The sequence below is a fragment of the Branchiostoma lanceolatum genome, chromosome 1, assembly GCF_035083965.1.
Source record: "Branchiostoma lanceolatum isolate klBraLanc5 chromosome 1, klBraLanc5.hap2, whole genome shotgun sequence".
NCBI lineage: Eukaryota > Metazoa > Chordata > Leptocardii > Amphioxiformes > Branchiostomatidae > Branchiostoma > Branchiostoma lanceolatum.
The window spans coordinates 9,780,445-9,794,984 of NC_089722.1; the positions used below are offsets into that span (position 1 = coordinate 9,780,445).

The window sequence follows — 14,540 nt, forward strand, 5'->3', positions numbered from 1 at the left end:
TTCCCTAACACATAAAAGTACGTTACACTTTGAATTCTTGCCTATCGTATACTATGTTAAACTGTCATTGCTTTCTCTTACATCCATCAACATCTGCGACTGACATCCTTTCAAATAAAGTTTCACAACTTCCTTTCGCCCCTACTCTAGATTTTGAAATGGACCTGTCCTTACAGCGCTGCCATATGCATACACGGTCCGAACCCAAACAAAGAACAAAGGTCTTCCAGATAACAGCCCACGGTTTATTCACAGAACAATAAAGTGCCATACGTAAAGTGCCTGCAGTCTGACTGGTTGGTTGCTATCCTGTTAAGAAGAGTTGGGTTCAGGTTGGCGTGGCAGCGACGAATAGATCTTATCACTGACAGTTATAAACAAATTAAAATGGTCCACAGGATCAAGCTGATTTTATCATATAGGCTGCGCCATTAAGTTTTGTCGCTTGTTGATCTTTAAATCTAGCCAGAATTCCTCTCATCCCAGGCAAAAATACACTCCTGATTGGATAGCGGGTACATTGTAAAACAAATGGGAATCATTCGTATCTTTATTTGTGCATATTAGTTATTACACGCAACAAAATCAGTCACCAAATCTGGATTGGACAGTAGCATATTATATATATATACATTGGTCTCTGGCAGGATTCTCTGGGTGTTTGCGAAATTTCAAGTCAATGTGGCCTAAAGTGAAAATAGATGAGGAAACGTCGTGTTTGCCATCTAGGAGTGATATAGGTGTTGATATGCTCGCTTACACATCTTAGTGAACCAGTATAGGTTCATGCCATAGATAGTGGGATTCAGGATTGTTACAGCAAACAATAGTAACGGTCCGATTTCGTGCAGCTGTCCGGTTGCCATTGGTTCAGCCAGTTGAAACCACAAAGGGATGGGCGCCACGCGACAGGTGAAAAACGTCACCAACATGAGGATCCCGTTCAGCATGTACAGACGAGAACGCTCCTGACCCAGGCGGTACAAAATCAGCCTGAAGAAGAAAAAGTAGAAGCGGAATGTGTGTTGTAAGTATCTGTCCATTCTCCAGTAATGATTAAACCATGTGCACAAAACATGGTATATGGGGATGCAACAACATGTCTTAATTTTTTTTTATTAGTGTAAGTTTGAAATGTTCTACCTAATGCTTAGGTCACATATCCAATCCGGGGCCCGGCCGGGGTGTCGGCGAAAACGAAAAATAGAAAATGCATATCAAGAAAATACACAATTTGTAGTTAGGAGTGATTTTTAACGTTTTGTTGTCTTTTGTTGTCTTTTACATCATATTTTTCGTTCCCGCAAGCTGCCCGGCCGGGCCCCGGGTTGGAAATGTGACCTAAGCATAAGCCATATTACCTGAGATGGACAAAGGGAGAGGACAGTTCCATGAGAGGCCAAAGGTTGCCATAGTACGGCAGGACAGGTATCACCTGCAAAGGGGACAAGTATAGGTCGTGTTTAAGTCTATTTAACTAAACAGGACTGTATATTTGTTCACCATTTCAAGTTGAAAAGAACATTCAAGTTTCTTTTAAACTGTACCTTGACGATAAAGTACATCATCTTTGTACGCCATTTCACAGTCATGGACATCTGGAAACAACAAGTCTTGCTCACACACTGAATACGTTTCATGTGATATTGAAACTACTGTACTGCATTTAGCCCATGTGGGCATGAACGTGCAAATGAAGATCATTGTCATTGTCATTTATTTGGTAACCCAGGCGCACGTCCGAACCTTGTACGTTTTTAACATTATTTCTCTTATATACACATGTGGTTGGAGAGATGAGACAGACTACAAACTCCCAAAGATATATGGTCACGTAACTTTCACCTAGTTGCCCAATGGAAGCGTTAATCCCAAAAGTACAATGTACGTAGAAGATAGCTTACAGATCCAGCATATGCTGCTGTATACATAACCACGTGGTGCGTGATCATTATCCGGTCTTGTAGGCAGGTGTTCAACACCATTAGAAGCGTGTCTGTAGGGGAAAATGATGTAACGTCCATGTTACAAGAATTGTTACTTGTGGTTCTGAGACTATTTCCTAAGGAATTAGCCACTTGAAAAGTTCGAAGTGGAGGCGGCAAAAATATTCACTTATTCTCAACTTTCTTTCAGTTGCCCTTCATGCCTTATAAACAGACTTTCTAACATGCTTAAGTTCTATGAAATGACTCACTTGTACAACTGGCAATCTTTCAACGTTACATGTACCTCGCAATGTGGTTGTTCCACTTAACGCTATGATATAGCTATGATATAGTACGTACCTGCCTTTGCGTACCCCATTACAATGCACACAGTATATCTGAACGGAGGCGATTCATACCTGTATGAGAAGGATATACATGTATGCATATATATATATATATATATATATATATATATATATATATATATATATATATATATATATATATATATGAATGTGGATTTAAAACAAGGTATTACACATGTATTAATGAAATGTCAACTCGTGTATAGCTTACAATATTTTTTTATGTTTTTTTCAAGGACTTAAGAAAATATCGAGGACGCTCATGCGTGACGTTTTCCGGCGACAGAATAACGCCCTCATCCTCATTGACCTCAAGTGATGGGCAGAAGACCACAGAATGCGATAAGAAAAAAAGGAGAGCTTACCATATCTGATCGGGAAGCGTACCGCCCGGACACAGGAAGACGTACAAGCCCATGCCCCCGGCAACCGCTCCATGGAAGGCGGACATCACACTGAGAAGGATTTAGACATGATTAAATAGTGCTTAAATCCAAGAGACAGTCATAACCATTGAAGTACACATAAGACTATTGCATTATCTTTCCTAAGCTCCTTGGATTCATAAATATCGTAAAAGGATCCACATGGACCAGCTGTTAAATGCGAACTCTAGTAAAAAAAGCAGTTTTAGCTTTGTTCTTTTACATCCGTATATCAATGTGCCATCCCTTTTAGCAATTGAGTGCATATACGTGGCTGTACACATCCACGAAAGCTACATTTGGTCTCTGTCAGATGAGATACATACTAACTGCGGCGAAAATACTCAAGCAACTGGATAAAAGTTTGAAACAGTCAGACGTTTCAGACAACATCCGCTGTATTTCGTCAGTGACTAAGGATAGGACTGGAAAACCTGAGGTTTTATACCAAAACTTTGAAGACAACTTAGGATACATACTGGTTTCTCAGCACAATCTGTTTGTCCTTACGCAAAGTAGCAAAAACAGATGACACTTTCCTCAACATCCAAGGGGCCAACCATTTGAAGATGGCTAGATGGGTGAAGAAACTAGCAACCATCGTCATGATGTGGTAGTTGTTGTAAGCCATCGTGGTGTGGTGGACACTACTTGCCTTCAGCTCCAGATCAAACTATGGTCGTATGGATTATACTATACATGCTCTACACTTTGAAAGGCGACAATTTAGGAATCGTCCATCTGTGGCCATTTGCATATCTGGGTAAGCATTTATCAACATTTTCCACCCATTTTCTTCACTTTGTATGCTTTAGACGTCGCTAAACTATTAATTATCTCTTCATTGTTGTGTCCAGTGTTGAGTTGGCTGATCAGCCAGGCATTTCTCTTAGACAGTTTCCCCAGATTGAAATAGAATCGTCCTGTCCGTCGGACGAGGCGGGTTTGAAGAATGTGGGTATTGATGCATTGTGGTTGGCTGTGGTGACTAGAAAACATATAAGTAATCTATTGCCAGCTTGCAGAATCTACACATAGACTGAGTCAGTCACATGATATGATGTACAGTATAAAGAACACACTTTACTGAGAGGGAGGGGGAAAGTTACCAACAGTGCCCGTCCTTGTTGGCGGTTAGTCCCGCCCGGCTCCAAAGAGATCTCCCGGGTCTGACAACGGTGTCATTGCTGGTACGTCCATGTTTGATACCATGCTCTGGCGTTGAAGACGATACCACCATATGTGGAACGTAGTTCTGGGTACAACGCGTCCTGTACTATGATTTTGATTAGTACAGCACATTTATACAGGCTTTTTATCATTGATTACATTCAGTTCGACTACGGTCTGTATGTCTTTGTTATTACATGATATTGCACGAAATGAGTTGCAGATTCAGACCACTAAAATCTATCCGAAATTCTCTAAGCTTACAGACAAAGAAAAGACTTTTAACTACCAAAAACCTACAAATTATAGAAAAGGTGGAACATTACGCCTTCCATTGTTCACAAAAGAGAAGTCAAACACTTCACTAGTTATAGACAACTAGAGTTCCACGACCTCATACCTTCGCCAAATGATTTTAACCTTTTTGACTGACGTATCAGGAGTGTTTCTCATCAATTATAAATCATACCAGTTGATCTTCTTCACCCAAAAAACAAAAGTATGAGCTTAACAAAGAAGGTTATGCTAACAAAGTAACATTTAACATGAATTATGCAAATGAGGTCCTTATTAGCATAATTTGATTCAACGATGTTCATAGTCACATAACTTCCAAATGACACAAGTATGAAATTGGAATCATGTACCTGTATGGAACTGTAGTAGTTTCTCATTAATTATGCAAATTAGGCCTACATTTGCATATTTTTTATCTATCAAAATTCCTCAGTAACAAATGTCACATATTTCAATAGTCATATCATGGAACACAGCGGGTTTTTGTCTCATTAATTATGCAAATTAGAATCCGATTTGCATAATTATCGTCCAATCAGACAAAGCATCACGTAAGCTATCTACATACCAAAAATCATTAACATCCATTTAGCCCATCTTGAGTTATAGTATTTTCTCATTAATTATGCAAATGAGGTCTTCATTTGCATAATTGATATCTATTAATATTTCTCTCTTCTTCAGTTACATATGTCACATGTTTGAGAGTCCTACCATGGAATTTGGCGGCTGTATAAACTTTCCTCATTAATTATGCAAATTAGATAATGATTTACATAATAAGTATCTAATCATGTACGTCATCACTCAAGCTATCTACTTACCAAAATTCATGACCATCCATCAAGCCCTTCTTGAGTTATTCCCTTTCAAAGTCTGAACCAAAACCTGCTCCTGCAGTTCCAAACAAGCCGCTAGGGGGCCCAAACCCGTACCACTTACTCTCTGCCCATAGAGCTATCTACCACTCAAAAATCAGTTTCATAGCATGTCCAGAACACGAGATATCAGAACAGGAAGTTGCGCTGCAGTACCGTAACAAGCCGCTAGGGGACCCAAAATCTAATCATTTCCTAGTCTCATCAAGACCTACCCACCTACCAAATATCAAGACAATCCATCCAAGCCTTCTCGAGTTATGCTGTACGTTACAAACACACAAACACACACACACACACACAAACGCTACCCTCTGCATAACCTTCTCGGCGAAGGTAATTACGTTTGTATAGTCCAGTCTAGTCGCTTTTATACCTATTCTGTTCCCTGTTATTCTATGTATGTTGTTTGCAATTAGCCTTCGGGCAGGAATTTGCAATAAACTTATATCATTTCGTGGTATATGCTGAATTTTCAAGCGGATGAACAGTTTGGTCAAGGGGCAGATGCCCTAGCAGGCGCTTCTACAGATGACCACGTTGGGACATAGGATCCTGCAGCGGTGTCTTAAGTTCCATAGATTTTATGTCAACTCTTGTTTTAGAAAAGGTAATTCTAATTGCATGTAAAGATGTCCGGATGTTAGTGACTTCAAGACGAACGTAGTTCCATATTCTAGAAAGCCGAGAGTCTCCCGGCCGCGACCTCAAAAGTGACTAAGGCGTTGTTTTCGAATAGGCGACTATCTAAAATGAAGAATGATAAGACTTCAGAAATTTCACCAACAAAGCAATGGTATATTATGTCGTAAATTATGTTTCCACAACTAGACTTTAAATTGTCGAGTTAACATTTAAATCCAGTAATGCTCACTTTCTGAAGCTCTATCAGATCCAGATTTCAATTCTATTTTGTAAAGCAATAAAGATAAAGCAGGTGGTGTTTTTCTTTATTTGTCAATAGATCCTTTCAATTACTCAACGGTGCAATATAATCTTGGGCGCCAGGGGAGTCGCTTGATGGGCTGAATTTACATCGTCTTCTAATACAATACTACCGCATACCAAGACAGAGATATTATCTTAACTGTTCATACATCTACCTAATATGTAGGCCAATTTATATACAACTCTATGCAAAAACGACATGTTATACATTCCTGACGCAACATACTAGTACTGTTAATGTTACCAACATACTGTTCTAGAGTATTAGAATGCACACTATTAGATAGATTGTCTCTACTGTTATTCATATAATGAGATTAGAATTGTTGACAATCGATGATACACCAGAGAACAGCAAATCAAACATATGTCTTAACATATCATCTATGGCAGTATCAAAGAATGACACAATATGTGTCTACTATATACATGTAGATAATCTCACTGGGCATCTCCTTATAAGTTAGAATTTTGCTGCGGAAGTCAGACGCTACTGCGCATGCCTAACAATAGCCGATCGGATGTGTGCTTAATACATGTCATTAATCTGTTATACCATTGTGATTCAAGTGATTACTATTTTAACCAGCTGCAAGGCTTCGCATTCCCTCTTAAAATTTGTTACGTGAGCGTAGCCCATTAATCTAAAGGGCTGTTTTTAAGGTGGGGGACAGGCATGCGACAGCACTTCTGGGGTGTCTTGAAAATACTATATAGTGTTACTTGTGGCTCTTGATTTTTTTTCTTCATGTACCTCTGTGCAAGACAATAATTTATGCAAATGTATCTTGACTTGCGAGTGGGTAAATATAAGATATACAATGGACTAATTAGACCAGAATTAAGTATTTTGATCTACAGTCTTATCCTTTAGCATACGTATGTCATGTAGTCCTATTAGATAATAATTGAATTTTATGTTGATTATGGTAGATATCTAAACACTCCTCTCGCTGAGTCTCCTCTCCAGTTTGACGTTAGAATCTGACAGGAGGTTGTTGTTGTCCAACAGGTCGATCTTTTCCAGCTGGGTCTTCGCGTTCTCCAAGTCGAGGTTGAGGTTTTCAAAACTTGGCCGCGTTTGGAACGTGAGGGCCGGCCGGTCTTCTGTGGTCTCTCGTACCCGGGATATCAAGGAGTGTACCGTCTGTAAAGGAAAGAAGCATATCCGGTAACTATTAAGACAGCGAATGTATCTGAATTATTCACGGGAGCAGGTAAAAATATAGAAAAAGCAACCGGAGTATTGATACCAGTAACATAAATTGGCGTTTGCACACCAAGAAATCGAAGGGGTCAAAGTGGATGCGAAGAAAGAATCGGAGAATCTCCACAAACGCATCAACGAGCTTGAAGATAAACTTCTTCACAACGAGATCTACTCTAAGAAACAGAACCTTCTTCTCTGGGGGATCCCGTCCAAGACAGAAGAAGATGTGGTCGAAGAAGCCTACGACTTTCTTGTCAATAAACTGGGGGTCGTGAATGCCAGGAATTTCTCTTTCGTCAACGTGCACCGCATGCCGCGGATGAACGGTAATCCTATCATTGTAAAATTTGTTTCAATGCTTGAGTGGGACAACGTCTTGCGCCATGCCTACCGTCTCCAGCCAAAGTCAGGGATCGGAGTTAGCGAGCACCTTCCTGTGGCGATCCAGAAGCAGAAACAACAGCTCCGCGAAGCCTACAAACATGCCAAGGCCAAGGGCGCCAGACCCAGGTTCCGACTCCAAGGAGCATCCATGACTCTCTGCGTAGCAGGAAAGACCTTCACATCACCTGAGGATTACTTCAAGTCTTCTCATCAGGGACAGTAAATATAACCTGTATTATTTAAGCCGGCACGTCTGGGCGTCTGGACTTTTCATCCAGCATATCTTGATCGTCTGTTTCATTTCTCTCTCTGAGTCCGTTGAAATTTTTGTTCTGTTTATTTGTATTTAGAACGGACGATAAAGGAGGACTGTATAGGCCGAGAGAGACGTTTTCTTGAGAACTTACCGTGTTTTGCTATTTACTATGACCTATAAAGTCGTAATTATGTATCCCATCGTCTGTATTCGTTTGTTTGTATTCCGTCGTAAGTCACTTGAAAGCATCATTTTGTATTTTGATATGTATGTATGTAATCGGGGTTTAGTCAAGCGCATATCCTTCCCCCTTCCCCGTGTCTTCGTGACAAGTTTGCTGCCCTTGAGACCTCCGCCTTCTGTCAATTGATGCTTCTCAAAAACCGGGCAGTAACAGGGAGGATTAGTTATACACGGTATGAATTTGTATTGAACAAAGGCCCAGTTTTCACGGCTATGATCTACTGCTGTACAAGTTTGTTTACACTTTACACGTGGTTACTGTTGTTGTTGATTGTTTTATCAAATGATGTTCACCCTAATCCGGGACCCACCTGTTCAAGTACTACATCCAAATACCTGAATATCTTACACGCCAACGTTAATAGTATAACTGTAGGGACGAAGCTGGATGAGCTTTCTTTGTTGTCTAAACAATTCAAACTTGACATTATTGCAATTTCTGAGACGTGGCTAAGTGACGTTGTTACCTCAGAAAACCTTACTATCCCGAATTTTCAGCCCCCGATCCGTCGAGATCGAAACAGGCACGGCGGAGGTGTTCTGGTTTACGTTTCGTCTTCTATTGCTTTCAAACGGCGCACCGATCTTGAGCCCCAATCGTTTGAAGCTATTTGGGTTCAGCTGAAAATCAAATCTTTTAACATTCTACTTTCTGTGTACTACCGGCCGCCCGGCCAGGATGCAACTACTGCAGCTGATTTTCTGTCTTCATTTTCTGATTCTGTCCCGATGCCATTATAGTTGTCGGTGACTTTAATGCAAAACACCATCAATGGTGGCACCTGGACAAAACTTCTCCCATTGGCTCCGAGCTATACCAAATTACTCAGCTCCTGAATCTTACACAAATTGTTAATGAGCCCACCTGTGACCTTTCGCGTCACGCTTCCCTTATTGATCTTATACTCACCGATGCCTTAAACTATGTTGACTCGGTGTCAGTCCAAGACCCTCTTTCACGATGTCACCACTGTCCCACCATTTGTTCCATGGCCTTTTCGATGTATGTACCCAAACCTTATGCACGGACTGTATGGGATTATTCTCGCATTGATTACGATAAACTGTCTGAATTTTGTTCCTGCTCGGAATGGAATGACATTTTTCTCCTTCCATCTGTAGACGAAGCTGCGTCAAAACTATGTAAACTTATTATTGAGGCAAAAAATGTTTGTATCCCCAGCAAAAGCATATTAATTAGACCAAAAGATAAACCCTGGATAACAAAAGAAATCCGGAAGCTTATGCGGTCCCGTAATAAATTTCATAAGTTGGCTAAGCTATCAAACTCTCAGGTAAATTGGGCAGCATACCGTAAAATCCGCAATAAGCTTTCGAATGCCATCTCATCCAGCAAGTCAAAGTATTTTTGTCGTCTGTCTGACTCTTTAAAGGATCCTTCTTTATCTGGCAAGAAGTGGTGGCATGTAGTAAAACACTTTTACAAACCTAAAACAATTACTTCTATTCCCCCTTTGAACGAAGGCAGCACGTTTATTGTTGACTCGATGGCAAAGGCTTCACTTTTTAATGAATACTTTGTCTCTCAATCCTCCATAGATGAATCTAATGCATCGCTGCCTGAATTCCACTACCTGACAAGTAGTCGTTTACTTCATGTTACCACCACTCCAGAAGAAGTTCAACTTTATGTCAAAGAACTAGATACTCATAAGTCACACGGATATGACAACATAGACAACCGTTTCCTAAAAATAGTTGTTCCGTTTATAGCTGACAAAATTAGTTACGTATTTAATCTATCATTGTGTCATGGTCATTTTCCTAAAATCTGGAAATATGCTAATGTTGTACCTATTTTCAAAAAGGGCGATGCTAGTGATAAGAGCAACTATCGTCCCGTGTCCCTACTTCCAACCCTGTCGAAGGTCCTAGAAAAAATAGTCTATAAGCACCTTTACAACCACCTGATGCAAAATAATCTTTTGTATAGGCTTCAATCCGGTTTTATAAGAGGCGATTCTACTGTTTGTCAATTAGCGTATTTTTGTCATACTATTTTAAAAGCCCTGGATACCGGAAAAGAAGTCCGAGCTGTATTTCTTGATTTTTCTCGGGCGTTCGATAAGGTGTGGCATAATGGCCTTATTTTCAAATTACATTGTAATGGGATTGAAGGGCCTCTTATAAACTGGATTTATTCATATCTCAGTGACAGATCTCAAAGGGTTGTAATAGACGGTACATGTTCTTCCTGGTGTTTAGTTAGTGCTGGAGTTCCACAAGGGTCTGTGTTAGGTCCCTTATTCTTTCTTGTTTACATTAATGATATTGTTGATAATCTTGTCTCCCAGCCATTTCTTTTTGCTGATGACAGCTCTCTTCTTCATGTTGTTGATAATCCGATTCACTCCGCTTCCTGTTTAAATGCTGATTTGGAAAAAATTCACACATGGGCTGTTCAGTGGTTAATGGAACTTAATCCAACCAAAACAGTAGAAATGATCTTTTCAACCAGAAGAGCAAATTTAGTACACCCACCTCTTCTCTTAAACGATTGTGTTATCCAGTCTGTATCCTCCCACAAACATATCGGAGCTACATTAAGCTCCGATATGTCCTGGAAATCTCATACCAACTACATGTTGAACAAAATTTCCAAAACTTTGGCCACATTTAAAGGATTGAAATTCAAACTACCTCGTAATGTTCTGGATATATCATACAAATCGTTTATTCGTCCCTGCTTAGAGTACGGTGATGTCGTTTGGCAGAGCTGCACATACGAAGAATCACAACTTTTAGAAAGAATACAGTATCATTGTTCCCTTATTGTTGCAGGTGCTGTCAAAGGATCATCGTACTCCTTAACTTGTAAGGAACTCGGTTGGGAGACATTATCGGATAGGAGGCACATTCATCGACTATTACTGTTTTACAAAATTATTCATGGTGTTACTCGTAGCTATCTGTCTGATTTACTCCCTGCAGTCATTTCATCAACATGTTTGTATGATCTTCGTAACAAAATGAATCTAAGATCGCTGACAGGCTCAACAAACCGTTTTGTTAAGTCCTTTGTTCCATACTCATTAACTCATTGGAACAAACTGGATGTTGGAATACGAAGTTACAGCTACTCTAAGTTTCGGATGTACCTATTTAAATGTGTACGACCTTCCAAACCTAGTCATTTCAGTTATGGTCCCCGATATGCTTGTTCACTCTTGGCACGATTTCGCATTGGCACCCACGGCTTGAATGACAGTCTCTTCAGTCGTGGGCTAGTTGATAGCCCGGCATGTTACTGCGGGTGTCAATTCGAATCAATCTCTCATTTCCTACTTCACTGTCCATTACATATTAATCAGCGTTTACTTTTACTTGACCAACTTTCCAAAATTATAGGACACATTTTCGTCATCAAGTCACTCTCGGACGATGCTATTAAACACCTGTTAATCTACGGATCATCTCTTTGCTCCCACAGTTCAAACTGTAACATAATGAGTTTAACTCAAGAATATATTATACTTACGAAGCGGTTCTCACATTGAAATTGGTACATCCCATCCTATTAGTTATATTTAGTCGGGGGGAAGGGAGGTTTGCGCTTGGGAAACGAATCATATTGCAACACATGTATTGAACGCTTTCATTGTTCTGTTGTTATTGTGTAGATAAGTATATTACTGTTTAAGATATTCCTGTTTTGTATGATGGCACGTAATATAAGTTTTGTTAACTTGAGTTCGTTGCCATCCTGTCTGTATCTGTTGTTTATGTTGTTTAATAAAAAAAAAAATTAATAAATAAATTGGCGAACTATAATCGAGTGAACTGTACTTGTATGTTTTGGCACTCTTTTCCTAATGTGAATCAAGTTTGGATCAAAGTTGTCTTCTAATGTACTGTGTCATCGATCTAATGATCAGTGGCTGATAAAAATGATAGCAGCTCGAGATTTATACCTGCAGAAAAGTGGCCTGGTCCTGTTCCTTTAGCGCTTCCCTGCTGAACGCCGCCAGACCTTCTCCTGTTGTGTGGGGAACGTAAGAAAAGACCAATTGAGTACGATCGTTTGATATGTCACTTTTGGTGCAGTAGTATATGCAATATATGGTCAGCCAGCGAATATAGTACCACCGGCGCCGTTTCTGGAGTGGTCATCGGACTCATTTAAATCATTGCGTGGGAACAAAACTGATTCAGTCCAACATTTATTTGACAGAAACGTGGTATTGTGTAATGCTGTGAATGACTAGCTCTGCTGTTTATGCTCGCAATGAAGCAGCAAAACGTCCATAGAATCCCAACCGTCGGTACAGACCTTTTCCGCTGCTGTCCCCTGTACACCGTGATCTTGTCCTCAAGCACGCACTTCACTGAGCCGGCAACGGAAGATCGGTACTGACATTTTTGGTCAATTCTGGATGACTCTAATTCTACAATTATAACTCATGCATAGTCTGGAGAACAAAACTTGTAAATATTAAGCCCAACTTGTATTTATGATAAACGAATATACGAACAGTTCCAACGGTTTGTACCTTTTCGCTGCTGTCCCTTGTACACCGTGATCTGGTCTTCAAACACACACAGCTTCTTCTCCATCTCACGGTACACTGTACCCAGCATGCTCCGCTCGCGCTGCTCTATCAGCTGGTGGAGCTCCACACACTGCTGGTGAACCTCTTCTACCAGCCGCAGGCCGTTCACCTACAGTAAACAAACAAATAAACAAACAAATAAATAACAACAAAACAAATCAGAAAAGTGACAAACAATTTCTGGCAGTTTAGCATTTTGTAAAGTGACGACATCCATATAAAAGACTACATGTAGTTTTGCGCATGCAGATCTTAAGACAAACAATGAAAATTCTCGCAAGGGATATATATTAATATATACTTAAGTCTTGGGAAGTATGCATTCATACCTGTACAGTGCCACAGGCTTTGGAAAGTCGCTTCACAAAGTTGTCAATCTCTGAATTCCGTTCTTTCAGTCCCCGGACGCTGCTTTCCAGATCATCCTGGTAAAAACATCAAAGATCCACGATGCACGGGGTAAGAAAGACTGCTTTTATTTCTCAAAATAACCGATAATGTGACTCATTCACTTAAATGCTGCATGTTATCATTTAACAGGTGTCAAGAAAGACGCAAAATGTCTTCAATGACATACAACAACACTAATACATGTGAGATTCACACTTGATATGTGAAATTAAACACTGATACATATAGATGTACCCCCTAACATATTCGATAATTCTTGCACATAAAGAATTTGTTTATCAGTGTAAACACGTGAAAGGTGCGCCGACCCACCTTAGTTGCCTGGCAGGCATGGGAGAGGTCCGACCTGTCATGGCCCCTGTGACGTCCCGACCGGTCGCACTGCATACAGATGGTGCTCTGGCACGACGAACAGTAGATCGTCACAGTATCTCCGTGCTCTGGACATCTTATCCTCTCCTCTTCCTTCACCTCTGGTTTCCTGAGCGTGTGTCTGGCCAGGTTGCCCCTGGGCGGGTGGACCACGGGGAGACACCGCGAACAGTACGCCAGGCGGCACTCTACACACGTCATGGCCGCCGCTGACGAACCCACGCAAAAATCACACAGAACAAGCTTGCCCTCAAACTCACTCACAGACATCTTCCGGCTTCCCTCGAGCTCCCTCTCCATGTCCTTAAGGTAGATCTTAACGATGTTCTGTAGCAGAAAGTTTCTTGGAAGACTGTCCACCCCTTGGCCCTTAAGACTCGTTTCTTGTGCACATTGTGGGCAGGTGACAACTTCAGCCTCACCGTGATTCTCGACGATATTTTCTTGTGTTCTCTCCAAACCCTCAGCCAGGTTTTTCACACACAATTGACAGAAGCTATGGTGACACGTCAGCAGGACGGGGGAACTGAAGAGTTCGGAACAGACAGAACACGTCAGTTCTCCGGCTAGTGCCGACGCCATTTTGAATGTCATTGAGAGCAAGTAGTCTGTGAGTTAACAGGCGGTTTTAAATAGTACGTAGACGGTTTAAACCGGAACTGCAGGGTGCCAGTCCAAAACTATCCAATAGCGATGTACAAGCGTAACACTGACCCATAAACGAACCCCCAATTGGCTGATGTGAAGGATAAACTGCGAAAGACGTACCAATGAGCGACGCTCTACCAGGTGACATAGTGAACAGTTTGGTATGTACCCTTAGGCGTTGCGCGTTGTTGAGTTGCGGCTAACACGACCACGCACCCATCTTATAAATCATTGTGACACCTCTTTGTCATCATTTAAAAAAAGGAGCATTTGAAACTCAATTATTAGTTTCTTATGAAAAAATTGAGTGAAGCTCGCATAAGCCAACGGTTATGGAAACATGACCAGTAGATCAAGGAGGTTTTATAAAACCTCTTTGGGTAGATAGTAACGTTACCAAGAGAAAACCACACTTATTTGCAAAATCATAT

General features: G+C 40.7%; 2 protein-coding genes across 2 annotated transcripts; both read right to left on the reverse strand.

Moving 5' to 3' along the window:
* Window positions 1–12: 12 nt before the first annotated feature.
* LOC136432728 (TLC domain-containing protein 4-B-like) lies at window positions 13–3,141 on the reverse strand. The gene is made up of 5 exons (XM_066424200.1): window positions 2,662–3,141; window positions 2,289–2,347; window positions 1,905–1,996; window positions 1,362–1,435; window positions 13–993 (listed from the first exon to the last, which is right to left on the reverse strand). The coding sequence occupies exons 1-5, from the start codon at window positions 2,745–2,747 to the stop codon at window positions 726–728; spliced, it is 579 nt and encodes a 192-aa protein (XP_066280297.1). The 5' UTR covers window positions 2,748–3,141; the 3' UTR covers window positions 13–725.
* A 3,692-nt stretch (window positions 3,142–6,833) lies between these two features.
* On the reverse strand, window positions 6,834–14,150 carry LOC136432743 (E3 ubiquitin-protein ligase Midline-1-like). Its single transcript, XM_066424219.1, has 5 exons — window positions 13,402–14,150; window positions 13,008–13,103; window positions 12,619–12,787; window positions 12,040–12,104; window positions 6,834–7,161 (listed from the first exon to the last, which is right to left on the reverse strand). The coding sequence occupies exons 1-5, from the start codon at window positions 14,053–14,055 to the stop codon at window positions 6,952–6,954; spliced, it is 1,194 nt and encodes a 397-aa protein (XP_066280316.1). The 5' UTR covers window positions 14,056–14,150; the 3' UTR covers window positions 6,834–6,951.
* Window positions 14,151–14,540: the final 390 nt, after the last annotated feature.

What these genes read in the sequence shown, in the direction of transcription:
- LOC136432728 (XM_066424200.1), bottom strand. Translation starts at nt 2,747, where the DNA reads ATGTCCGCCTTCCATGGAGCGGTTGCCGGGGGCATGGGCTTGTACGTC. An exon ending in ACGCTTCCCGATCAGATATG is followed by an intron (nt 2,348 to 2,661) that starts GTAAGCTCTCCT and finishes CTTCTCATACAG; the next exon opens with GTATGAATCGCCTCCGTTCA. An exon ending in TCTCCCTTTGTCCATCTCAG is followed by an intron (nt 994 to 1,361) that starts GTAATATGGCTT and finishes TTTCTTCTTCAG; the next exon opens with GCTGATTTTGTACCGCCTGG.
- LOC136432743 (XM_066424219.1), bottom strand. Translation starts at nt 14,055, where the DNA reads ATGACATTCAAAATGGCGTCGGCACTAGCCGGAGAACTGACGTGTTCT. An exon ending in ATGCCTGCCAGGCAACTAAG is followed by an intron (nt 13,104 to 13,401) that starts GTGGGTCGGCGC and finishes TGTTTTTACCAG; the next exon opens with GATGATCTGGAAAGCAGCGT. An exon ending in CAAGGGACAGCAGCGAAAAG is followed by an intron (nt 12,105 to 12,618) that starts GTACAAACCGTT and finishes CCCACACAACAG; the next exon opens with GAGAAGGTCTGGCGGCGTTC.